The 25,858-nt window shown below is 46.5% G+C and overlaps 1 protein-coding gene across 1 annotated transcript in view; it reads right to left on the reverse strand.

The window, feature by feature from the left end:
• ints4 (integrator complex subunit 4) overlaps positions 1-25,858 on the reverse strand; it is a 56,418-nt gene that overhangs the window by 8,162 nt on the left and 22,398 nt on the right. The window contains exons 9-20 of the mRNA XM_078222596.1: positions 25,379-25,450; positions 23,803-23,977; positions 22,007-22,212; positions 19,858-20,000; positions 17,996-18,111; positions 15,946-16,079; positions 13,543-13,700; positions 12,377-12,470; positions 8,445-8,525; positions 5,122-5,252; positions 3,627-3,686; positions 2,721-2,880 (exon numbers count right to left, since the gene is read on the reverse strand). Of these exons, the coding sequence (XP_078078722.1) occupies positions 2,721-2,880; positions 3,627-3,686; positions 5,122-5,252; positions 8,445-8,525; positions 12,377-12,470; positions 13,543-13,700; positions 15,946-16,079; positions 17,996-18,111; positions 19,858-20,000; positions 22,007-22,212; positions 23,803-23,977; positions 25,379-25,450 (1,530 nt within the window). The remainder of the gene's footprint in view (positions 1-2,720; positions 2,881-3,626; positions 3,687-5,121; positions 5,253-8,444; positions 8,526-12,376; positions 12,471-13,542; positions 13,701-15,945; positions 16,080-17,995; positions 18,112-19,857; positions 20,001-22,006; positions 22,213-23,802; positions 23,978-25,378; positions 25,451-25,858) is intronic.

Here is a 25,858-nt window from a genome sequence, read left to right on the forward strand (position 1 = left end):
GCAGGCGTGCCTGCTGCTTTCATTTCATCTCCTCCTTCCGGCTCCTGTACAAAAAATCCAATGGGAAATTCTGGAGAAACTTCTTCACCCAGAGAGTGGGCAACACCTTGGAGGAGTCATCAAACCGAGACACCCTGAGATGTCTATCAGGCCAGCCGTCAGCCTTCCCGTTCCCAGATGCTGTCTCCCCTATTCTGGAGCACATGTACAAGCTGGAGTTTCTAGTGCAGCAGCTGGGAGAGCAATCTCAGGTGATAATCCACCACAGGCAGCTTCACACTGAAGTGCTGTAGCTCATCGCAACTTCACACATTAACCTTCTTTTTAAACATAGGATTACATGGGATATAACAGCACAGAAACACGCCATTCGGCCCAACCAGCCCATGTTCCAGCATCAACTCCATCCTTCCTCAACTTACCCTGTCTGCACATCCTTCTATTCCCCTCTCCCACATATTATTTAACATTATCTGGCCGTAACTAGCCTTTCCCAGCTTTATCTCACTTTTCCCTCATAGCCTTATCTAACATTATCTGATTGTATCTTGACTTTCCCAGCCTTATCTCGCCTTACCTGGCCTTATCTCAACACCTTTTCCCAAAAGTAAAGGGAGTCTAAAACTAGAGGGCATAGGTTTAAGGTGAGAGGGGAAAGATACAAAAGGGTCCAGAGGGGCAATTTTTTCACACAGAGGGTGGTGAATGTCTGGAATGAGCTGCCAAAGGTAGTAGTAGAGGCGGGTACAATTTTGTCTTTTAAAAAGCGTTTAGACAGTTACAGGGGTAAGATGGGTATAGAGGGATATGGGCCACACATGGGCAATTGGGACTAGCTCAGTGGTGAAAACTGGGCAGCACGGACACCTTGGACCAAAGGGCCTGTTTCTATGCTGTAAAATTCTATGACTAAGACCCTATCTAGCCTTTCCCTCATAGCCTTAGCTAGCGTTATCTGGACTTTCCTGAAATTATTCACTTCAACCACTCTCTGTGGTAGCGATTTCCACATCCTCCCCACTCTCTGGGTAAAGAAGTTTCTTCTGAATTCCTGGTTGGATTTTTATATTCACGGCCTCTGGATTTGTTCTTTCCCACAGCAGGAAATACTCTCTGTGTCCGTTCTATCAAAATATTTCATGGTTTTAAAAGCCTTTATTAGGCCACCAGATGTCTTCCCTTAACAACATAGGGAAACCCAGCCTATTCATCCTTTCCAGACAGGTATGACTCACTGTTCTGGTCTCATCCTTGTAAACCTGTTTTTGCTACCTCTCCAGGGTCTCCATATCCTTTCTCTAACAAGCTGCCCATTCACAGTAACTCCAAATGTGATCTAACCAATGTTCAATACTCGAACAATAAATCCTAGCGTTTTTCACAATTTATTCGTGGGACATGGGCGTCGCTGGCTGGGCCAGCATTTATTGCGCATCCCTGGTCGCCCTTGGAGGGCAGTTAAGAATCAACCACATTGCTGTGGCTCTGGGGTCACATGTAGGCCAGACCAGGTAAGAACGGCAGATTTCCTTCCCTAAAGAGCCATTAGTGAACCAGATGGGTTTTTCCAACAATCGACAATAGGTCGATTGTCGTCATGGTCATCAGTAGATTCTTAATTTCAGATATATTTTCTTGAATTCAAATTCCACCATCTGCCGTGGTGGGATTCAAACCCTGGCCCCCAGAACATTAGCTGAGTTTCTGGATTAATAGTCTTGCAATAATACCACGAGGCCATTGCCTCAAAGCGGTTGCTTTTTTCAAAATGGCCTTCAACATATAGCGCTGCTTTTAGTGATTTATCAAGGCACACAGTCATTATGGAGCAGAATGAGGCCATTCAGCCCACTGAGTTCATGCTAGCTCTCTAGCTCAGGTGGCCAGATGGCTGGTTAGTGATGCCAACAGCGCGGGTTCAATTCCCGTACCGGCTGAGGTTATTCATGAGGTACGGTGATCCTCAGATTGAATCACCACCAGTCACCTGGAACTATGGCAACTTTACCATAACGTAATCCAGTCAGTCCCATTCCCCCGCTCTATCCCTGTAACTCTGCCGGTTTATTTCCCTCAAGAGCCCATCCAATTACCTTTTGAAATCATTCATCGTCTCCGCTTCCATCCCCCTCGTGGGCAGCGAGTTCCAGCTCATTCCCACTCGCCGTGTAGAAACATTCTCCCTCACATTCCCCCTGTATCTCTCCCTCAAGATGTGGAGATGCCGGCGTTGGACTGGGGTAAACACAGTAAGAAGTTTAACAACACCAGGTTAAAGTCCAACAGGTTTATTTGGTAGCAAAAGCCACACCATTCTGTGGGAATGTGGCTTTTGCTACCAAATAAACCTGTTGGACTTTAACCTGGTGTTGTTAAACTTCTTACTGTGTCTCTCCCTCAAAACATTAAACCTGTCTCCCCCGAGTCCCTGCACCATCAGCCAATGGAACAGCTGTTCTCTGTGCATCTCTTCTAAGCCTGTAATTATCTCGCACACCTCTATCAAATCCCTCTTCAATCTCCTTTGCTCCGGGGAGAATAATCTTTGTGTTCTTGACCCCTTTACTCCACTATGCTATTTAAATTCTAATCTCCTAAGTCACTGAGTCTTTTTAAAACCTTCTCATGTGCCTCTTTAACCTCTTAGTGCCTCTACCACCATTTTGCTGTCCGTAATCCTGCCTCCCCAACACTGTCAGAGTACAAAACTGATAACGAACCTCCTCTGGGAGTTCGAGGAGGAGGAAGTTGCTATGTCGCAGAGTGGTCTGAAGGATCTTCACCATCTCTGCTGGTTTGCAGGCCACAAGTCTTGGCATAACTTCCAGCAGCTTCTCAACAAAGCTCTCCTGTAGATACTGGAGTTCTGATGCAAAGTACCTGCAGGAGGGAATGGAAAAGAAACCATTGATATGCAACGCTGGAAAAAACGCTGACATAACACTGTAAGGAAGGGCGAGGCTGAATGGGGGCAAGTCAGGCGAGACACAATGTCGCACTGTGTACCTCAATTCCATACCCCACAGAGGCACTCCAATAGGCACCGTGGTTAGCACTGCTGCCTCACAGTGCCAGGGACCCGGGTTCGATTCCCGTCTTGGGTCACTGTCTGTGTGGAGTTTGCACGTTCTCCCCGTGTCTGCGTGGGTTCCCTCCGGGTGCTCTGGTTTCCTCCCACACTCCAAAGATGTGCAGGTAAGGTGGATTGGCCGTGCTAAATGGTCCGTTAGTGTCAGGGAGACTAGCAGGGTAAATAAGTGGGGCTACAGGGATAGGGCCTGGGTGGGATTGTGGTCGGTGCAGACTCGATGGGCCAAATAGCCTCCTTCTGCACTGTAGGGATTCTATGGATTCCTTCCCCTCACAGATGCTTCCGACCCCATTCCCATTGACACTGGATTGGGGTCAGCGCTGTAAACATTCTAAGGTGATTGGACCTTCAGGGTGGCACCAAGCTCGATTGCAGCACTCCCCCACCCACCTCTCCCCCAGCCACCACCACTCTCCCCTTCCCACCACCCCCTCCAAAGGACACCGGTAAACCAGGTTGGGCCAACTTCTTACTTCCACAATTTTTTTTTCCACATGGACTGAATTCAAATTCTCAAATCCATGGAAATGTTTACCGTGGGAAGGTCTCTATCTCCTGCAGAAACAGCTCGCACATATTTATCAGGGTTTCCATCCTGGAAAAGAAAGGGAAAATATTCACAAGTGGGACTTGATGAAGATATTTTTTGCACTCACAGAATCATCGAGATTTACAGCAAAGGAGACCATCCAGTCCATGGTGCACCAGCTGATCAGAACTAACCTGTCTAACCCTGCTGTCCAGCTCTCGGTCTATAACCCGGTAGGTTACGGCACATTGAAAGCATTTTTTGAAATGTGGTGAGGGTTTCTGCCTCTGTCACCCTTTCAGGCAGCGAATGCCAGATCCCTCACCACCCACCCTCTGGGTGAAAAAATATTCTCCTCAACTCCCTGTTGATTCATTCATTACGGAGGTGAGGAGACATTTCTTCACCCAAAGAGTGGTGAGCCTGTGGAATTCATTACCACAGGAAGTAGTTGATGCCAAAACGTTGAATGCATTCAAGAGGTGGCTGGATATAGCACTTGGGGCGAATGGGGTCAAAGGTTATGGGGAGAAAGCAGGATTAGGCTATTGAGTTGGATGATCAGCCATGATAGTAATGAATGGCGGAGCAGGCTCGAAGGGCCGAATGGCCTCTTCCTGTTCCTATCTTCTATGTTTCTGTGTATTTATGGGATGTGGATGTCGCTGGCTAGGCCAGCATTTATTGCCCACCCCTAATCACCTTGAATTGAATAGCATTTCAGAGTCAACCACGTTGCTGTGGGTCTGGAGTCAGATGTAGGCCAGGCCGGGTAAGGATGGCAGATTTCTAAAGGGACATTAGTGAACCAGATGGGTTTTTACATCAACCAATGACAGTTTCATGGTCTCCATTACTGAGACTAGCTTTATATTCCACATTTTAGTAATTGAATTTAAATTCCAGCAGCTGCCGTGGTGGGATTCGCGCCTCTGTCCCCAGTGCATTAGCCTGGGGCCACTGGATTACTGGTCCAGTAACATTACCACAACAGCACCATCTCCCCCTGTTAGGGGTCTCTAAGTTCATGAAAGGGCTTCATGGAGTAGACCATTTGTGAGGCAGAGCAAAACTGGGGCCATCAATATAAGACAGTCTAATAAATCCAATCAGGAATTCAGGAGATATGGTCTAACCCAGAGAATGGTGAGAATGTGGAACCTGCCACCACAGGGAGTGGTTGAGATGCACAGTAGAGGAGAGGCTGAATAAACACACGAGGGAGAAAGGAATAGAAGGGTATGCTGGTAGGGTGAGATGAAGAGGGGGTGGGAGGAGGTTCATACAGACTGTAAACTGACCAGCTGGGTTGCATGGCCTGGAACTATACTGTAAATTCTATATAACTTTGTACAATATTTAAGGTAGCTTTCCCCCTGAACACATTTGCCACAAACATTCTACTTGTGAGTGAATTCCACATTCTAACCAGTCTATAAAAGATGATGCTCCTGAGTATTTCATCAGGCAGTGTTAACGTATTCCGAAGCGGTCTCCTTACCCTCTGGTGGTGCGCGCAGTCAGTATGAGCTGCAGCCCTTTAGCCTGAAGCCGCATGTGGTGGATGATTGCGACATGTCTACTCTCTAGACCACTGTACAAAAACTCCAGCTTGTAGGTATGCTCCAGAATCTGTAGGAAAGGACAGACGGGTAGAGCAAGAGACACTATCTACAAGATGCACTGCAGGAACTCACCAAGACTCCTTAGGCAGCACCTTCCAAACACACGACCTCTATCATCTAGAAGGACAAGGGCAGCAGATACATGGGAACACCACCACCTGCAAGTTCCCCTCCAAGTCACTCACCATCCTGGTTTGGAAATATATCACCGTTCCTTCACTGTTGCTGGGTCAAAACCCTGGAACTCACTTTCTAACACCACTGTGGGTGTACCTACACCGCATGGACTGCAATGGTTCAAGGCGGCGGCTCACCACCATCTTCTCAAGGGCAATTAGGGATAGGCAATAAATGCTGTCCGAGCCAGTGGTGCCCAAAAAAAAGGATTTTAAAAAAAGATAGGAAAGGGCGAGGGGGGATCCGAGCAACAAGGTTGAGAATTTTAAGATCGAGGTGGGACTGGGAGCCAATGTGGGTCAGGGGTGATGGATAAACTGGGCAGGGGTGTGTGGGGCTTGGTGTACCACTGATAAACAGACAGCATGTACATAGAACATAGAACATAGAACATTACAGCGCAGAACAGGCCCTTCGGCCCACGATGTTGCACCGACCAGTTAAAAAAAAAAACTGTGACCCTCCAACCTAAACCAATTTCTTTTCGTCCATGAACCTATCTACGGATCTCTTAAACGCCCCCAAACTAGGCGCATTTACTACTGATGCTGGCAGGGCATTCCAATCCCTCACCACCCTCTGGGTAAAGAACCTACCCCTGACATCGGTTCTATAACTACCCCCCCTCAATTTAAAGCCATGCCCCCTCGTGCTGGATTTCTCCATCAGAGGAAAAAGGCTATCACTATCCACCAGGCAACATCCTGGTAAACCTCCTCTGCACCCTCTCCAAAGCCTCCACATCCTTCCTGTAATGTGGGGACCAGAACTGCACACAGTACTCCAAGTGCGGCCGCACCAGAGTTGTGTACAGTTGCAACATAACGCTACGACTCCTAAATTCAATCCCCCTACCAATAAACGCCAAGACACCATATGCCTTCTTAACAACCTTATCTACTTGATTCCCAACTTTCAGGGATCTATGCACACATACACCTAGATCCCTCTGCTCCTCCACACTATTCAAAGTCCTCCCGTTAGCCCTATACTCAACACATCTGTTATTCCTACCAAAGTGAATTACCTCACACTTCTCCGCATTAAACTCCATCCGCCACCTCTCGGCCCAACTTTGCAACCTGTCTAAGTCTTCCTGCAAACTACGACACCCTTCCTCACTGTCTACCACACCACCGACTTTGGTGTCATCAGCAAATTTGCTAATCCACCCAACTATACCCTCATCCAGATCATTAATAAATATTACAAACAGCAGTGGCCCCAAAACAGATCCCTGAGGTACACCACTTGTAACCGCACTCCATGATGAATATTTACTATCAACCACCACCCTCTGTTTCCTATCCGCTAGCCAATTCCTGATCCAATTTCCTAGATCACCCCCAATCCCATACATCTGCATTTTCTGCAGAAGCCTACCATGGTGAACCTTATCAAACGCCTTACTAAAATCCATATATACCACGTGATGCATAGCTGACCCTATAAAGGAATGGTGATATTTAACAGCAATCAGCTACAGGGTAACAAAGTTATCAGGGGAACACTGGCGTCTACATTCCAGTTGCTCCCTCTAGTGAATATCTAAAGAAGTGCCACCTTTAGCAAAACTCACTCCCTCCTGCAGCTATAATGGTCCAAATTCATGGGCCATGCTTTAACAAGAAGGGTATTTTAATAAATAAAACTAAAAGCAAAAAGGAGTTTTTTTTTTGGCTGCGTTTCTTTTAAGCTGGAAGAGAAACAAAGTGCAACACTAATTCCCAGAGAAAACATAATCTTCACTTTTAAGCGTAGCTTTTCCTGTGAAGTTAATTGTCCAAAAAAAAAGTGGGGGCGGGGAAGAATCCACCTGCTGTTTTTATTCTTCATCTGAGAAACAGCACCTCTGACATTTGAGCACTCCTTCAGTACGGTACTGGTTCAGCTCTCACTTCTTACTTGGTCGCCTTACTTAAGGAGGGAGTTCCCCTCCAAGCCACTCATCATCCTGACTTGGAAATATATCGCCGTTCCTTTGCAGTCGCTGGGTCAAAATCCTGGAATTCTCTACCTAACGGCATTGTGGGTCAACCCACAGAACATGAACTGCAGCGATTCAAGGTGGCTTCACACCCCCACCTTCTCAAGGGCAACTAGGGATGGGCAATAAATGCTGGCCAGCCAGCGACACCCATGTCCCACTAATGAATAAAAAAATATACTTGCATTGGAGGAAGTTCAGAGAAGGTTCATGGCTGATTCCTGGGATGAAGGAGCTTGTCTTATGAGGCAAGGTTGTGCCTATATTCACTGGAGTTTAATGAGATATGATCTCATTGAAACATCTTAAGATACTGAGGGGGGGGCTTCACAGGGTGGATGCTGAGAGGCTGTTTCCCCTCATGGGGGGAGTCTAAAACTCGGGGGCACATTTCAAAATGAGGGGTTTTCTATTTTGGGTGGAGAGGAGGATAAACTTTTCCTCCCAGAGGGTCATCAACCTTCGGAATTCACTCACACAGAGAGCAGTGGAGGCTGTGGGTCACTGAATTTATTCAAGGCTGAGCTCGACAGAGTTTTGATCGACAGGGGAGTCAAGGGTTATGGAAAACAGGCAGGAAAGCCAAGTCGAGGTCACATTGGTCAGCCGTGATCTTACTGAAAGGTGGAGCAGGGTTGATGGGCCAAATGGCCTCCTCCTATTTTTTTCATGATCTAATGACCCAGGACTTAAGCACAAAAATCAAGACTAATACTCCAGTGGAGGACTCGGGGAGTGCTGCACTGTTGGAGGTGCCGTGCTGCCGTCGGAGGCGCTGCACTCTAGGGGACGCCGCGCTCTCGGAGATGCTGTCTTTCAGATAAAGTGTTAAACTGAGATCTGCTCCACCTTCTCAGCTGGATGTGAAAGATCCCACGGCACAATTCTGAAACAGGGCAGAGGAATTCTCCCCGGTGTCTTGGCCAATATTTATCCCTCAATCAACATCACTACCCACTGAGTCACGGCTGACACCCACGTCAGACCACAGGGAGCAAGCCAAGCGGGTAGGTTACACGAGGGGAGATCTCTTACCTTTTTAGCTGCAGCAGCGGCCATGGCATTCTGTTTGAGATAGAGTGGGGCAGCCACGTTCCACAGCTTCTCCTGAAGAGACTGCGGGGGGGGAAAACAACATTTCCTTTCAGATTCCACTTCATGGAGAGCATGTTGATCTCACACACATTTTGGCACCTGCAATCAGCAATGTACCCATTCTCCAAATCTGCTCACAACACCCTTAGAGAATAAAGATTCAGCTGGCTAGGACTCAGACACGACCTGAGCGCAAGACACGGAGCGATACACAAGAGGAGAATTGAAATCTAATTCACCCGGTGAGAATCACAAGGGACTGGGTGGAATGCTGGTTTAACACCTCTCCAACCCCAGTTTCACACACTGTCGATTTCAAATCAAGCAGGGAAGTTAAATCAATGAAGCACCCTAATCTGTGAGTTTGCTGATAAGTGGGATAGGTTAAAATTTGTTACATTATTTTGCTATCCAAACACACAGCGTGACAGCAGAGATACTTTTATGTTTATTTATTAGTGACACAAGCAGGCTTACATTAACACCGCAATGAAGTTACTGTGAAATTCCCCTAGTCGCCACACTCCGGCGCCTGTTCAGGTACACTGAGGGAGAATTTAGCACGGCCAATGCACCTAACCAGCACGTCTTTCGGACTGTGGAAGGAAACTGGAGCACCCGGAGGAAACCCACGCAAACATGGGGAGAACATGCAAACTTCACACAGTGACCCAAGGAATTGAACCAGGGTTCCTGGCGCTGTGAGGCAGCAGTGCTCCCCACTGTGTCACCGTGCCGCCCCTAGATCAGATAGGGACCCCAACATCTTCCAAAACACAAAGTCTCAGTCAGCACAAATTAAATGCAAAGTAAATCTCTCTTATCCATGAGCAGTACTGGAACATGATGGCAACCCACGTTACACCCGCTCCATCACCAAGAAAGGGGTTTAGGAACAGTCGTAGGCCATTCGGCCTTTTGAGTCTGGTGCACCATTCAATTAGTTCATAGTAAGAAGTCTCACAACACCAGGTTAAAGTCCAACAGGTTCATTTGGAATCACAAGCTTTCGGAGCACTGCTCCTTCATCACTCACCTGATGGTGTTGTGAGACTTCTTACTGTGCCCACCCCAGTCCAATGCCAGCACCTCCACATCACAATTAGTTCATGGCTGACCTGCACCTCCACTCCTTTTACCAACCTTGAGGAGGCGATAGCATCGTGGTATTGTCACCGGATTAGTGATCCAGGTTCAAATCCCACCACGGAGATTTGAATTTAATAAAAATCTGAAATTAAAAGTCTGATGATGACCATGAAACCATTGTCAATTCTTGTAAAAACCATCTGGTTCACTAATGTCCTTCAGGGAAGGAAATCTGCTGTCCTTACCCGATCTGGCCTACATGCGCCTCCAGAGACACAGCAATGTGGTTGTCTCTCAACTGCCCTCTGAAGCTCAGTCCAAGGGCATTTTGGGATGGACAATAAACGCTGGCCCAACCAGTCCCATGAACAAATTTTAAAAATACCAGCTTAACACAAATCTATTTGACATCTAATCTGAGCAGGCTGGATCTGATGTTGAGACTTATTCTGGGTTTTCCCACAAGAGGAAATAATTTCTCTCTGACTACCCTATCAAATCCTTTAACCATCTTAAACATTTCAGTGACATTTCCCTTCAAACTTCTATGCTGAGGGGAAGGGTCTTATGGACGGACATGGTCATGGGTGGGTGCACACTCGTCAGGATTAAGCAAGGGCCTTGTGGCCTGAGTGAGGGGGTCTTGGTCCAAAGCCTCAAACATGCAGTTCAAGAAGGCAGCCCACCAGCATCTGCTCCAGGACAGTTAGGGATGGGCAATAAATGCTGCCCTAGCCAGCACGCCATGAACGAATTAAAAAGAGTAAACTTTTTCTCACTCGACCCATCCTCAGGAATTATGAGAATGAGAACAAAGAAAATTACAGCACAGGAACAGGCCCTTTGGCCCTCCAAGCCTGCACCGACCATGCTGCCCGACTGAACTGAAACCCCCTACTCTTCCAGGGACCATATCCCTCTATTCCCATCCTATTCATGTAAATGTCAAGACGCCCCTTAAAAGTCACTATCGTATCTGCTTCCACTGCTTCCCCCAGCAGAGTTCCAAGCACCCACCACCCTCTGGGTAAAAAACCTGCCTCGTACATCTCCTTTAAACCTTGCCCCTCGCACCTTAAACCTGTGCCCCCTAGTAATTGACTCTTCCACCCTGGGAAAAAGCTTCTGACTATCCACTCTGTCCATGCCTCTCATAATCTTGTAGACTTCTATCAGGTCGTCTCTCAACCTCCGTCGTTCCAGTGAAAACAAATCAAGTTTCTCCAACCTCTCCTCATAGCTAATGCCCTCCATACCAGGCAACATCCTGGTAAATCTTTTCTGCACAACAGTACAAGTTACAACTAAAACTCTATTGTGAATGTTCTAAATAGATGAGGCTTAACAGAAATGTCCTTCATTGTATATAGTGTTTTGGGCAGCTCGCATTCTCCACTGTAGGCTGGGGTTCAAATCTCTCTCCGCACATTCTTTTTAGGAGACAGATCAGCCATGATCTAACTGGATGATGGAACAGACTCCAATGGGGCTGAATGGCCCCCTCCTGCCTACAAGCATGCCAGCAGAGCTTCGAAAACTTGGGTCTCAAACCAAATCCTCATTGAACCTTCCCAATTTGAGTCAGTTACAGCCAAGGCCCATCCCAGCACTATGGGATTAGCCATGCCAACAGGCTGCAGCAGTTCAAGGAGGGAGCTCATTACCACCTTCTCAAGGGTAATTAGGGATGGGCAATAAAAGCTGGCCTAGCCAGCCATGGCTACATCCCAAGATCAAATATTTAAATAACTTGTCCATATAGAAAAACTTTCCAATCCCAATCTTTCATGGCATTTAGCTGTTTTGACAGTGATTTCTCTAACCTACCTAGAAGTCACTGAATGTGCTTTTTGTACAAGCCAGGATTTCGTGGCACCCGTACCACATCTGCGAGATTTTTGTAAAACAAGTATAAACCAAAGACCCGCTGTCCTCTTATCAGAGAAACATCCTATCAGGGTATGTAGCCCAATCCATCATGCAAACCAGCCTCCCATCCATTGACTCCGTCTACACTTCCCGCTGCCTCAGCAAAGCAGCCAGCATAATTAAGGACCCCACGCACTCCGGACATTCTCTCTGCCACCTTCTTCCGTTGGGAAAAAGATACAAAAGTTTGAGGTCACGTACCAACCGACTCAAGAATAGCCACCATCAGGCTTTTGAATGGATATACTTCTCATTAAGTTGATCTTTCTTTACACCCTAGCCATGACTGTAACATTGCATTCTGCACTCTCCTGTTTCCTTCTCTTTTCACTGTATACTAATACATGTGACAATAATAAATCAAATCAAACAGCCCAAGAGGCCATTAGGCCCATCATGCCTGTACCGGCTCCTTGAAAAGAGTTATCCAAGAAGTCCCACAACACACTGTCATGCTTCCCACGGTTCATAGAACATTACAGCACAGTACAGGCCCTTCGGCCAGGTTCTGCAAACCTTCTCCCATTCGTAGGCATATTCCATTCCCTCTTGAACGTTCCTATTGAATCTGCTTCCACCACCCTCTCAAGCTGCGTCTCCCAGATCACAACAACTCGCTGAGTTAAATTCTCAACTTGCTCTCGTTCTGTTGGCATTTGTCTTGAATTTGTGTTCACTGATTAAGGGCTCTCATGCACTGGACACAGCTGCTCCCTATTTGATTTAATTTTTCTATATCAGGTATCTTATATACCACTACTAAATCTCTTCCCTGTTACTGGCTTTAAAAGTCCGTCAGCAGGAAGGTAGAGTTACAACAACGCAGTGTTTCAGAACCGTACGTACCACCCTACCTTCATGAGGAGGAGCTGACACTCTAAGTAGGTGGCAGAGAACTCTGCTATTCCCGCCAGCTCTGGCTGTAGCTCTCCCAGTCTCTGCAGGTCACTGTTTGGGGAAAGGAAGGTTAAAAAAACGGAAATGTGAGTCACCAACATTGTCTGAACTGAATCAATAAAGTCCTGCTCTGAGCGTCAACCCTTTGCCAAACCTGGGAAGAGGTGGCAGATTACAGTCAGGGCTGCCAGTCGCGTTGTAACTGTCCTCAGCATTTGCTGTTAAAATCGCACGCTAGGGGAGGCCATCCGCACAGGTTTCGGCTCTTTCAACGAACCACCCAATTAATCCCACTCCCTTACTTTCTCCATCGCCCTGTTAGTTTTCTTCTTCAAATATTTATCGAATTCCCTTCTGAAAGATGCTGTCTAGAAAAATGTCGCCTAATTATCCCATTTCTGTCTCTTCTGGTTACCGACTCACCCGCCATTTAAGCAAGTTTCTCTTAAGTATAAGTTTATTTATTTTTCACAAGTAGGCTTATATTAACACTGCAATGAAGTTAGTGTTTAAAAAACCCCAGTCGCCACACTCCAGTACCTGTTTGGGTACACTGAGGGAGAATTTAGCATGGCCAATGCACCTAACCAGCACACCTTTCGGACTGCGGGAGGAAACCTAAGCACCCAGAGGAACCCACGCAGATACTGGGAGAATGTGCAAACTCCGCACAGACAGTCACCCAAGCCAGGAATCGAATTCGGGTCCCTGGCATTGTGAGGCAGCAGTGCTAACCACTGTGCCACCATGCTGTTTTTTTAAAATCGCTTGTGACTCAATGGGTGACATCCCTCCCAGAAGCTCTGGGCTGAAGATCCTCTCTAGGACTTAATGGGGAAGGAAGGTGGAAAGGGCAATCTCAGTCTCTCCCTGTAACTGAAGTCCCTCATTCCTGATTCCATCTGGCCAATCTCCTCTGAACATTGGCATCCTTCCTAAAGTGTGGCGTGCAGATTTTATGTCTGGCACCTGAATTCGTTTTGCAGACACCTTTTATTCTTTTATGGGACGTGAGCATCATTGGCAAAGCCAGAATTTGTTGTCTGTCCCTAATAACCTACACAAGATCAGACTATGTGGCTTAAATAAAACATCAGACAATTGTATCATTGGAAATTCACACCGAATTGTTAACTTCAGGAGATCCTGAGCTCCTTGGGCATCTAGGTGTTGGATATTCTGAACTCGGTCAAGGCTTTGCTGGACAAACTGCCGGGAAGAGTCTTCACTTAATGCAAGGTTGGTAGAATCTGAGACAGTCACTATCTTCCTACCTGGCAACTGCAAAGGAAAAACACGGCGATTAGGCAATTTGTTCAGTGGTGGGCTGGAAGTGGCACAGATTTCCACAAGTCAGGCGTCTAAAAGATCGGAATATTTTCACATGTTCCACCCCACCAGAATATTCGTACGAGTGGATCTGGCTATCGTGCTGAGCGATCCACCTAGCTGTCACCGGCAGACAAATGGTGTACAAACCGGGTGCTGCAAACGTCAGTCTCCGCTCTCTGCCTGGTTAGGAGGGTGGATGTATAGAGAAAAGGGCTGCATCTCCAATAAATAATAATGACTGCTCGTCAAAAGTACTTCTTTGGCTGCAAAGCGCTTTGGAACCTCCCGAGGGCATGAAGAGTGCTATATAAATGCAGATTCACTTTCCTTCTGACAAATCCCCCACATGAAAACATTTCTCCTTTGTTCCACTGACAATCACCACACTATTCCCTTCACAATACGAGCAAACCCCCCCCCCGCAAACAATTAAAACCAGGTTGGCACTGTCAGGGTGCTGGGGTGGAGCGTCCTTTGGGGGCCTCCCATTATGTGGATGTGAAGAGGCTGGAGTGGGGAAATACCTGCATTCCTGGGGAGGAGCGGGGGGGGAATGTCTGCATTGTAGCGTGTGTGGGGAGGGGGGTGCTCTGACGCCACTGATGATGGGGGAGGAAGGTCTTTAACTTCAATTTGAGATCAGGGAGCCCTTTCGATCTCTGTGGGGCTGGATTGGCTGGCGTCTTTAGGCCCCGCCCTCAGGAATGATGGCACAGAACACACCCCCCTGCCTTTTTGTTTGACTTGTCAGAGGATCTGGAGAAAAAACCTGCGCATTTCTCTGGGGAGAAACACTGGTTTTCAGTCTGAACCTGGCACTTGGCATGTTTTGGGAAAATTCTGCCCATTAATCTCAGCGGCACCAGAAAACCCAGCCACAAATGAGGACGGGTGATTTCGATAATATCTCAATAACTAATTGACATGGGATAGCCAGGGAAAATTCATATGTATCCTAGAAAATCCGGGAGGGTTGGTCACTTTGGCCTGCACGGTGCTACTTTATAAGATGTGAGGACTGCAATTGGCTTCAATCTCTTTTTGCACAGAAGCAGATATCACGAGTCAAGGTTCCTGATATGTGCACAAGTCACTGAAGTTGGAAGGACAGATTAAAAGATTGGTTAATAAAGTACACAGCATCCTAGGCTTTATTAATAGAGGTGCAGAACACAAAAGCAAGGCGGTTATGTTAACTTTGTATAGAACACTGGTTCAGCCTCAAATGCAACTTCATATCCAGTTCTGGGTAGCACTTTAGGAAGGATGTGAAGGTATTAGACAGAATGCAGAAAGGGCACAGTGGTTAGCACTGCGGCTTCACAGCGCCAGGGACCTGGGTTCAATTCCCAGCTTAGGGTCACTGTCTGTGTGGAGTTTGCACATTCTCCCCGTGTCTGCGTGGGTTTCCGCCAGGTGCTCCGGTTTCCTCCCACAGTCTGAAAGACGTGCTGGTTAGGTACATTGACCCGAACGGGTGCCAGAGTGTGGCGACTAGGGGAATTTCACAGTAGCTTCATTGCAGTGTTAATGTAAGCTTTACTTGTGACTAATAAATAAATAAAGTAATTAAATAGTTTTCAGGAACAAGGTACATTGGTTAAGTTGGTAGATTGGAGGGGTTCGGGCGGATTTTCTTGGGAAATGGTTGACAGAAGTTTTGATGGAGGACTTCAAAATCACGAGAGGTCTGGACAAAGTAGATAGGGAGAAACTATGGACCTGGCTAAGATGCTATTTCAGAGAGTCGGTGCAAACTCAACGGGCCCAGGGGCCACCTTCTGCACAGTAGGGATTCTATGGTTAAGTCCGTTAACGCCGATCTTCTCAAGGGCAATAAAGGATGGTCAATAAATGTCATCCGTGCCAGCAACCACAGATCCTCAGTACCAATATCAAAAGAAATCTTGAAAACAACAGGCTTTCTCCTGAGCCTTCTCTGCTCCTGTGTAAACATTCCGAGGTTCTTTTTGGCTCTGCCTCTTGGGGGGGGGGGGGGTATCTAAGTCTTGGGGGGGGGGGGGGGGGGGGGGCGGGGTATCTAATCGCTGGTATCAGTTTAACTGCACAACCCTGCACCCTCCCCGAAGTCAGGACATCTCTCATCGCAGAACACAGGACCCCAGGGTCTTCAGCTCTGTGCTCCCCAACAAGCACTGAATAGAGATCTGCAACTGCTAGCAGTTTCACTTACCTGCAATGCTGGCACCAGGTGAGAGAGGCTGTCACGTAGGTAGGCATAGTGTCGGAATGTGTGATCAGAGAAGAGTGCTGACATCGTAGGACAGGTCTTGGCAGCATTAAATACCAGGACCAGCACAGCGATATCTAATATAATACGGAGTTAAGAAACACAGGACGGCCTTCTTTGGCTGTGTACATTCAAGAGGGACAACAACCTCATCCTGTATAAATATTCATTCAAACACAAGGGTATTTTCACCCTCATCCATTTTTCAGCAACAGATTTCTAGATGAGAATGGTTAGCGTCATAAAATGGAACATTGTTAGTATCTGGTGTCAGATTCAAGCACTCCCAGGTCAAGGACAGCCTATTGAAATGCAGCAAACTGGCTGCCTTACACTATGCTCTGGAGAGGGGCGATTGTTTTAGAATATGGTTCATGACTCGGAGGATAGGAGACAGGGTCTTGAGAATCTTCTCTGCTTGGAGGGAGATCTTTGGACTTACTGTGGGGCAAGAGGGAGCTTCAGAATATAGTTAGCAGGTGAGGGGGAGGGCAGGAATATAGCGAGGGGGCGGTCAGAAGGGGTGGATGTTTGCTGACCCTGTTGCAGAAAAAGTTTGTAAGATGGTGGATTCTGATTGGCTGTATGTGGCCTTCAATAGTTACGGTTGTTGAGTTATCGAGTCAGAGTTATTATAGCACAAGGGAAAGCCATACCCCCATCGGGTCTATGCTGCCACTCTGCAGTGAAATCCCCCCCCATAAGTTTATTTCCTTCAAATGCCCATCCAATCGCCTAGTACCAATCATAGTAACTAATTGCAAGAGTGTGGCTTCTGCAGGGTGACTCAGGTGGACTGCTGTCAAGTATTGGGGGGAGGTCCAGAGGGAAGGGGGACTGGGTGCATTGTACAGTGGGGAGGGGTGGGGCTTCTGCCACAAGCAACGAGAAGACTTGACTTTGTAAAGTGTCTATCACAACCTCAGGATGTTCCAAAAGGATTTACAGCCAATGACGTGCAGTCACTGCCGTCATACAGGAAGCAGGACAACCAATTTACGCACAGAAAGATCTCACAAACAGCAATGAGGTAAGGGCCAGACGATGTTTTCCTGAATAGTGCTGATTGACAGGTGAACATTGGTCGAGATACTGCGTGTTACAAAGGGCATTGATTGACGAAGTATCTTAAACACATATAGAGACTTCTGGGCATTAGGATGGAGGCAGACATATGTAATGATGCATTCTGTAAATAAATCCAGTATTCAGCAAAGAGGACTTGTGTATGGTTCCCTACTTCACTATCTGTCTTCAGCACTGAGTAACATACACCGGGAGCAGACTCCCTTACTCTTCCTCAAAATAGGGGCATGGGGTCTTCTGGTGTCCAGCTGAGGGGTTCGGTTTAACTTCACGTGTGAATAAGATGGAGGCATTGATATTTTGATAGCTTAACTGCAACATTGAAAGTGGGAAGCCAGCACAAGTGATACAGGATCCTATTGTAGGATGTCAGGCAGTGATAGGCTCTGCCTTCTACATAGAGATTGATAGGTTCTTGATTGATAAGGGGATCAGGGGTTATGGGGAAAAGGCAGGAGAATGGGGATGAGAAAAATATCAGCCATGATTGAATGGCGGAGCAGACTCGATGGGCCGAGTGGCCTGATTCTGCTCCTTTGTCGGATGGTCTTACAAGTCAAGAAAATAGGTCAAATGAAATAAAGCAGGGACGGTGGTAACAGTTTGTCTGCCAGCATCTGTAAGGAGCACATTTGTGAACGGTACATTATCAGAATCAGGTGAGGAACCTCCAGCCTTTCTCCGAGAGACAGACCAGTCCTGACTGGGAAATGCAGTGCTTTCCGTTATCATTTCAAACTTTGAATCTTTAAATCGGATCTCGAGATTTTAGAGCAGAATGACTTTTGCCCACCAGTGTGTAGCCCCGCAGGTCACCCCATTTGAAGAAAAGTGAAAATTTTAGTCATGTTAACCCTGCTAAGAGAGAAAGAACAAATTCACTTTAAATCAACATTAAAATGGATACAAGCTGGGTCGTCCATGTCTGGTTCCGGTGTGTCAAAGTACGGGTGTGTGCTCAACAACTCTGGGACCAGTGGCAACACCAGAGTTGGGTGTCTGCTTCCAAGGTACTTGAGACATCTAGGAGGAGAAAACTTATTAAAATTCATGAGACTAGAAGTTTTCAAATATCACTGATATGGTTCTGTATTCATAGAATCATATAGAACAGAAGGAGGTCATGCAGCCTGTCATGTCAGCCAGAGAGCTGTCTAATTACTTCCACTCTCCCCTGCTCTTTCTCCAAGTTCTACAATTGCTTCTTTCTACAGAGGAGCAGTCATTCGGTAGCACAGAACTTGAATATTGCTGAAAAGAGAAACGTGTTGTTGAAGCTTTCCATCTTGCACTCAGCAGGACAAAGTCAAGAATGCCAAATTTCAAACAACCACAACAATTAATCATACAGGAGAAAAAGGCACTGATTGGCTGGCAAGTCGACTCCGATTAGACGAGGTGTTCCTTGTTGCTTTCTCCATGGCAATGCCTCAGCCAGATTCAACTGGCCAACAAATCAGCACCCTTTTCTCCTGCACTATAAAGTGTTGTGATCATTTGACATTTGGCATTCTTGTGTGTAATGTCCTAACTGTTAGAGGTTGTGGGTTTTAACAACAAAAGGAATGTGGTTTGCACACGTAGATTCAAACTAACACACAGGTTTTATTGAAAGAGATGTTATCTGCCCTGCACACAATACAAACGGAAAGGAAAACAACAGCCTCTGCAACACCCTAATGACATCACATCAAATCATCTGATCAGCTCTTAAAGCAACCATGCAAACCTTTTAAATATATAACATTGCGTTTGCCCTGATTAGTGCATGATTAAAACTTCAGCAACACAATTTTTTCAGCAATAAATGTAGGAACGGCACGATAGCACAGTGGTTAGCAGTGCTGCTTCACAGCGCCAGGGACCCGGGTTCGATTCCCGGCTTGGGTCACTGTCTGTGTGGAGCTTGCACGTTCTCCCCGTGTCTGCGTGGGTTTCCTCCGGGTGTTCCGGCTTCCTTCCACATTCTGAAAGACCTGCTGGTTAGGTGCATTGACCCGAACATGTGCCAGACTGTGACGACTAGGGGAATTTCACAGTAAAAACTTCATTGCAGTGTTGATGTAAGCCTTACTTGTGACGAATAAATAAACTTTGACTTTGAACAGGAAGAGGCCATTCAGGCCTACAAGCCTATCCTGTAATTCAGGCTGATCTGTATTGATCAGATACAGACTTTTCAAATAGCAATCCAATAATCCAACACCCTTTCGAAAGTTACAAGTGAATCTGCTGCCGCCACCTTTTTAGGCTGCATTACTCCCAATAGATCGCAATCACACCAGGCCCTTCCTGGTGAAATAGATCAGGGCTCATTGAGAATGTAGGGAGGTGGGTTTCTGTTAAGTTGAATTGGTTCCAAGATGATATGCTCAGCAATAGCAAAGAAGCATTGGTTCACCACGGCAGACTCTGACAACCTGAGATAACTGATGAATACAACAGACAAGGAACAACATATCAAGGTGAATCAGCCTGGCTCTTTAATATTCCTCAGGGGGTAAGCTATGGGTGGGACTCTTCCACTGGGTTCCAGGCAGCCCCACAAGCCAGCGCCCGGGTAATCCTACCATACAAACGCCTTGAATCATCTTAAACATCTCCCGATGGAGGAGTGGTAAGCAGCTTATCACAGATCCCAATCCAGCAACTCCTCGATTCGAAGATTCTCTCAACAAAAATTGTCGTATTGAAGAACAAAGGTTAAATTAGGGCCCCTCCTGTCCCAGAGAATCAGCAGGCACCATTTAACCACAGCAAAAGACTCACTTCCAGATGGAATTCCGATCAGTCGGATACTTTGCTAGATTCTTCAGAAGTTCCACCAGAGCCAAGTGAATGCCATCCTTCGTCGACACATTGGTGTAGCACAGCAGCTCGTGCAATGCTTCCCGGATGTCACGGGAGGAGTCCTGCAAAACAATAAAGCTAAATACTGAAACAGCAGCCCTGGGGAATAATTTCACATGTCTCTTCTGAGGTTCAGCAGAATCACTTTGCCAATCCTAGTGCATTGAACCCCATTTAAAAGGAAAGATGTTCTTGGATTATTGACCAACTGTATTTATTATTTGCCCATCGCAAGATGATGACATTAAAAGTCACAGAAACGTGGTGAGGCCATTCAGCCCTTTGACCCTCTTCTGCCATTCAATTATATCACAGCTGATCTGCATCTCAAATTCCACATGCCAACTTGGTTCCTTTTCACTAAACAACCTTAGCTAACCGTGGTCACTTGACACCACAAATAAGGCGGTCAAATGTGTTGTCCAAAAGAAGGAACTTCTTTATATAAGTAAATAATGAAGTTTAGCAATAACAGCAATAACTATGAAAACAGGAGCACTAGTAAAACAGGTCTCGCTTACACAACACTCTCTTGCAGACTGAAAAGCAATGAAGACTTGTACATGCTCAGAACCCTCAACATATTCCAGTAAAACAATCACATAGGAGAAAGGCTTATGTACTCAAAACTACATTTTGTAACACTAATTAACCTCAACTTTGAAACTTTCAACATCATTTTTTTGGTCTTGGCAGTGAGGGGATGGGACGGGACGGGGGTGGGGGGAGGGAATTGGAAGTTTCCAGGTGTTGATGCTTCCTGGCATTACCCCGAACAGCCTGGCTCTAACTTGAAGGTTCTGCCTCTAACTTGAAGGTTCTGCCTCCTTGCTGTAAATTCCCACTGCCAGAGGAAGTATCTATTCTGGTAGAACTCTTTTAATCACCTTAATTAGATCACCCCCTTAATCTCCACGCTCAAAGGAAAAGCAGCCCGGGTTCAAGTCTAACCTCAGGTCACTGTCTGTGTGGAGTTTGAACGTTCGTCTCGTGACTGCGTGGGTTTCCTCCCGCACTCCAAAGATGTAGGTTAGGTGATTGGCCATGCTAAATTGCCCCTTAGTGTCCAAAGATGTGTAGGTTAGGTGGACTGATCATGGCGAATTTCCCCTTAGTGTCTCAAGATATGCAGGATAGGTGGATTGGCCATGGTAAATTAGCAGGGTAAATACATGGGATTACAGGGATAGGGCCTGGGCGGAATTGTTGTCGGTGCAGGCTCAATGAGATGAATGGCCTCCTTCTGCATTGTAGGGATTCTATGGTATGTCCCCAACTCACGCTCAGGAAGGTCACGTGGGTTAGATAACAAAGACTACTGGTGCCTTTAGCATTATATTCCAGTAAGAGTCGGTGCTCTTGGGAGAGGTAGGAATTGAAATGGGAAGAGAAGAGGTGTTCCCAGTACAATGGGAATGCTGAGGTTTAGACCTGTTGATTCAAGTTACTTTGGAAGAGGCTGGAGTGCAGGTTCACCACTGAACTGGGAACTTGTACATCACTGGTTAGATCCCACTACATTCAAATCTGGGCACCAGATTTTAGGCAGGATGTCAAGGCCATTGGAGAGGGAGCGCAAAAGATCTAACTAGAAAGATATCAAGAATGAGGGACTCCAATTACATGGAGAAGTTGGGACTGTTTTCCTTGGAGCAGCGAAGGGCATGAGAATGAATTATAAATGGTTTTGTTAGAATAAATAAGGTGAAGCTCTTTTCAGTGGCAGGTGGATCGGTAACAAATTTAAGATTTATGAGTTAGATTTAAGGACCAAAGACAATAAAGAGTTTTGTTTTACACATCGAGTCAATTCCGAACAGGAATGCAATGCCCAACAGGGAGGTGGATTCGCTACTAACTTTCAAGAGAATTAGATAAAATCTTGACGGGGAAAACATTTACTGGATTACGGGGAAAGAAGCGGGGGAGTGGAGCTAATTGGGTAGCTCTATCAAAGAGCTGGAATGGTCTGAATGGCCTCCTCGGTGCTGTACCCTTCTGTTGTATCTTGTGTGGTGCAAAGGACACAAGGAAGAAACGGGAGCCCAAAAGGCTTAAAAAAGATCACCTCCAGCACGGCCAGCACAGTGTCCAGCTGATCCTCACGCAGTCGGATGTGACAGGAGATTTTGCGCAGAGCGTGTATCGAACCCAGCCGCACCTCCTCGATTTCGTCATTGAACATGTCCACCAGAAAATCCAGGCACTTTTCAGCGAAAGACGCCGAGGCCTGAGCCAACATACAGAGCGATTCCACGGCTGCGTTACGGACCTCTGCGGTTCAAAGAACAAGCAATCCCACAAAACCGTCAGCAAATATTCTAGAGAATGCTTTATGTCAATTTAAAAAAACACTCTGCTGGACCCAAGCCCCTGGATTAATCACCGTGGTGAGATTCTGTTAACTGCGCCCATCCAGATCTTTGAGAAGGTTCTTTACAACTAAGTGCGTTCCGAGGCAACTAACAGGCATTAGACCATCTTACACCATAAAAAGCTTCTAAATATTAAAACATGCTTGAAATTCTCTGCACATGTTAATAAAATTAGCAAATGGTTCTGTAAAGGTTCTTCAAAGTCATTTGTATTAAAATCGATCGTGGACTCATAAAAAATTTTTTTTTTAAAGTGATAAACTAACTTTCAACCATTTACATCCCAGATTCCCCCCTTAAAAATCAGGAGTTTTTTGGGGAACGAGCTCCAGATTTCCACTAGCCTGAGGGTGAAGCAGTGGTTACTGATATCACCCCCAAACGGCCTGGCTCTAATTTTTAAGGTTATGCCACCAGCCTGCCAAACCCCCACCTTCACCCCCACCTGTCCTGGACTGCCATCTCCACCCCTGTGGAAATAGTTTCTCGTTATGTATCCTGTTGAATTCTTTAATCCTCTTAAACAATTGGATACTGGCAAACAAGGTTAGTTTATGATCTGCCCTCATAATTTAACATTTAACCAGTTTTAGCCCAAGTACCATTCTGCATACAAACCACCCACACCGACCACCCCCCCCTCTCTCCCAAGCCCTCCACCACCCCCCGCACTCCCCTCCACCCCCCAAAAAAAGGTCACTACATCCTTCCTGAAAATGCAGTGCCTGGAATTGAACACAGTTACCCCAGATGGGATCTAACCACATTTTTGTACAACTGCAGCATAACTTCCCCACTTTTCATAAAGTCAGTTTGAGGATGATTTTGCTGTTTCTGAAATTTTGCAGTTAGAAACATCCTCCAATCCGTCACAGCTAATGTATTACTGTTGAAGTGGAATCACCGCTGCTTTTGTAAGAGTAGCAAGGATCCCCAACGGTATATGAATGAGCGACGCCAGTGGCAGGCACTGCTGCCTCACAGCGCCTGGTTCAATTCCGACCTCGGACGACTGTCTGTGCGGAGTTTGCTCGTTCTCCCCATGTCTGGGTGGGTTTCCTTCAGGTGCTCTGGTTTCCCCCCACACTCCAAAGATGTACGGGTTAGGTTGATTGGCCATGCTAAATTGCCCCTTAGTGTCAGGGGGATTAGTAAGGTAAATACAGGATAGAGCCTGGGTGGGATTGTTGTCGGTGCAGACTCAATGGGCCGAATGAGCCCCTTCTGCGCTGTAGGGATTCTATTCTATGAGTGATCAAATAAGCTATTATTGATGACACTGCTTGAGAAATAGAAGTCGACTGGGTTATGAGCTCTTTTACATCCACCTGAGTTTAACACCTCACCCACACCGCCTACACTTGTGACCATAGCTTGCAATGATATGGTGCTTTCATCACAGCAAAATGTTCCAAGCTACTTGGCAATAATTAACACGATACTCCGTAAACCCTAGTTTACAATCCACACAGAGATGGGCACCGCTCACCGTACATCTCATCCTCCAGCCCATGAACGAAGGCTCCACAGGCTCCAGAGTTGATCAGGTTGACTGTGTAGGTGTTTACCGCTTCCTTGGGGGCATCGTCACCCCACTTCCGGCCGCTGGAGAACTCGCCCGATGTGTACAGCTCCTTAGCTCGCTCGTGGGCACTGCGCTTCCTCTGTGTGGAGAACCAGAAAGCCACAGCTCAGAATCTCAAGAGGCTCACAAAATAAAAACAAAATAAAAAGCACATCAACTAGTGTGCATTTAAAAAAGCTCCTTTCATGTCCTCAGGATGCTTGCAAAGTGCTGCGCAGCCAATGGATTTCTTGCAGGTGTTTACTGTCCATTTCTAATGGCCCTCGAGAAGGTGATGGTGAGCTGCCTTCTTGACCTGCTGCGGTCTGCGTGGTGTAGGTACACCTGCGGTGCTGTTAAGAAGGTAGTTAGGATTACTGAATCTCTACAGTGCTGAAGGAAGCAATTTGGCCCATCGAGTCTACACCAACCCACCTTTTTATCTTACCCAGGCCCTATCCCCATAACCCCATATTTTTACCCGGCTAATCCCCTAACCTACACATCCTGGGACACTAAGGGGCAATTTAGCATGGCCAACCCACCTAACTTACACATCTTTGGACTGTGGGAGGAAACTGGAGCACCCAGAGGGAGCCCACACAGACACGGGGAGAACGTGCAAACTCCACACAGACAGTGACCCGAGGCTGGAACTGAACCCGGGTTCCTCGCGCTGTGAGGCAACAGTTGAGGATGTTGACCCAGCTACGATGTTGGATGTACAGAAAGGACTCAAAAATTACATAGGATTTCACAGAAGGCACAGAAACAGGTCTTTCGTCCAACCAGTCCATACTGGTGTTTATGCTCTACCCGAGCCACCTCCCATCTTTCCTCACCTAAACCTACCATCGTAACCCTCTATTCCCTTCTCCCTCATAGACTTGTATAGTTTCTCCTTAAATGCATCGACACAATTCACTTCAGCCTCTCCCCGTGGACATTCTCACCAAGCTCTGGGTGGAGATGTGAATGAATGTGTGAGCAAAGAAGCTATTTTTGGTGACAATGACTGAAGAATTAGTGTCGGTCAGTTCAAGAGATCGCAAAACTGCCCACAAGCTTAAAATCTCAGGAAAATGCAATGCTACAACTTGCAGCAATTTGTCAAGTACCCGTCACACAGCAAAACGGCTCAAGGACTTCACAGGAGTGTCATTCAGGCAAGGAAATTGACACGGAGTCAAAGGAGACATTAGGACAGGTGACCAAAAGTTTGGTCACAAAGATAGAATTTAAGTAAGGAGGACTAGAGAGGTGCAGAGACCTATGGGGAGAATTCAAAATCTTAGGGCTCAGCTAAAGACAAGGCCAATGGTGCAGAAATTGAGGATGCAGAAGAGGACAGAATTGGGGCAATGCAGAGATTGTGAAGGTTACAGATAGTGAGGGCAAGGCTGAGGAAGGAAGTAAGGATGGGAATTTTGCCAGTAATAACAGGGCAAACTACGTGATATATAAATCTCGGAGAGGTCATTCAACGAAAGCACAAACGCACCTTCAGATCGGACATCAATTTCTTATCAAGGGTCTGCTCCAGAAACTGTACGCTGACTTGGTGCATGGATCCCTGAAATATAAGGGCATGATTAGCAGCAATGCTGTAAGTGTAACTGTGAGACGAACAAGAGACATTTATATAGCATCTAAAGAAATAACAGACTAGCATTAAAATAGAATTTTTCACAAACTCTGGACATCCCAAAGTGCTTTCCAGCCAATGAAGTGCTATATTATTACACTGCAGTCACACTTGTATTGTAGGAAACATGGCAGTCAATTTTCATACAGCTCCTGTGCAGATAGCAATAGAGGCGGGTACAATTTTGTCTTTTAAAAAGCATTTAGACAGTTACATGGGTAAGATGGGTATAGAGGGACATGGGCCAAATGCGGGCAATTGGGACTAGCTTAGTGGTTCAAAGAAAGGGCAGCATGGACAAGTTGGGCCGAAGGGCCTGTTTCCATGCTGTGAACC

Source organism: Mustelus asterias, chromosome 10, assembly GCF_964213995.1.
Source record: "Mustelus asterias chromosome 10, sMusAst1.hap1.1, whole genome shotgun sequence".
In the NCBI taxonomy this organism is placed as follows: Eukaryota; Metazoa; Chordata; class Chondrichthyes; order Carcharhiniformes; family Triakidae; genus Mustelus; species Mustelus asterias.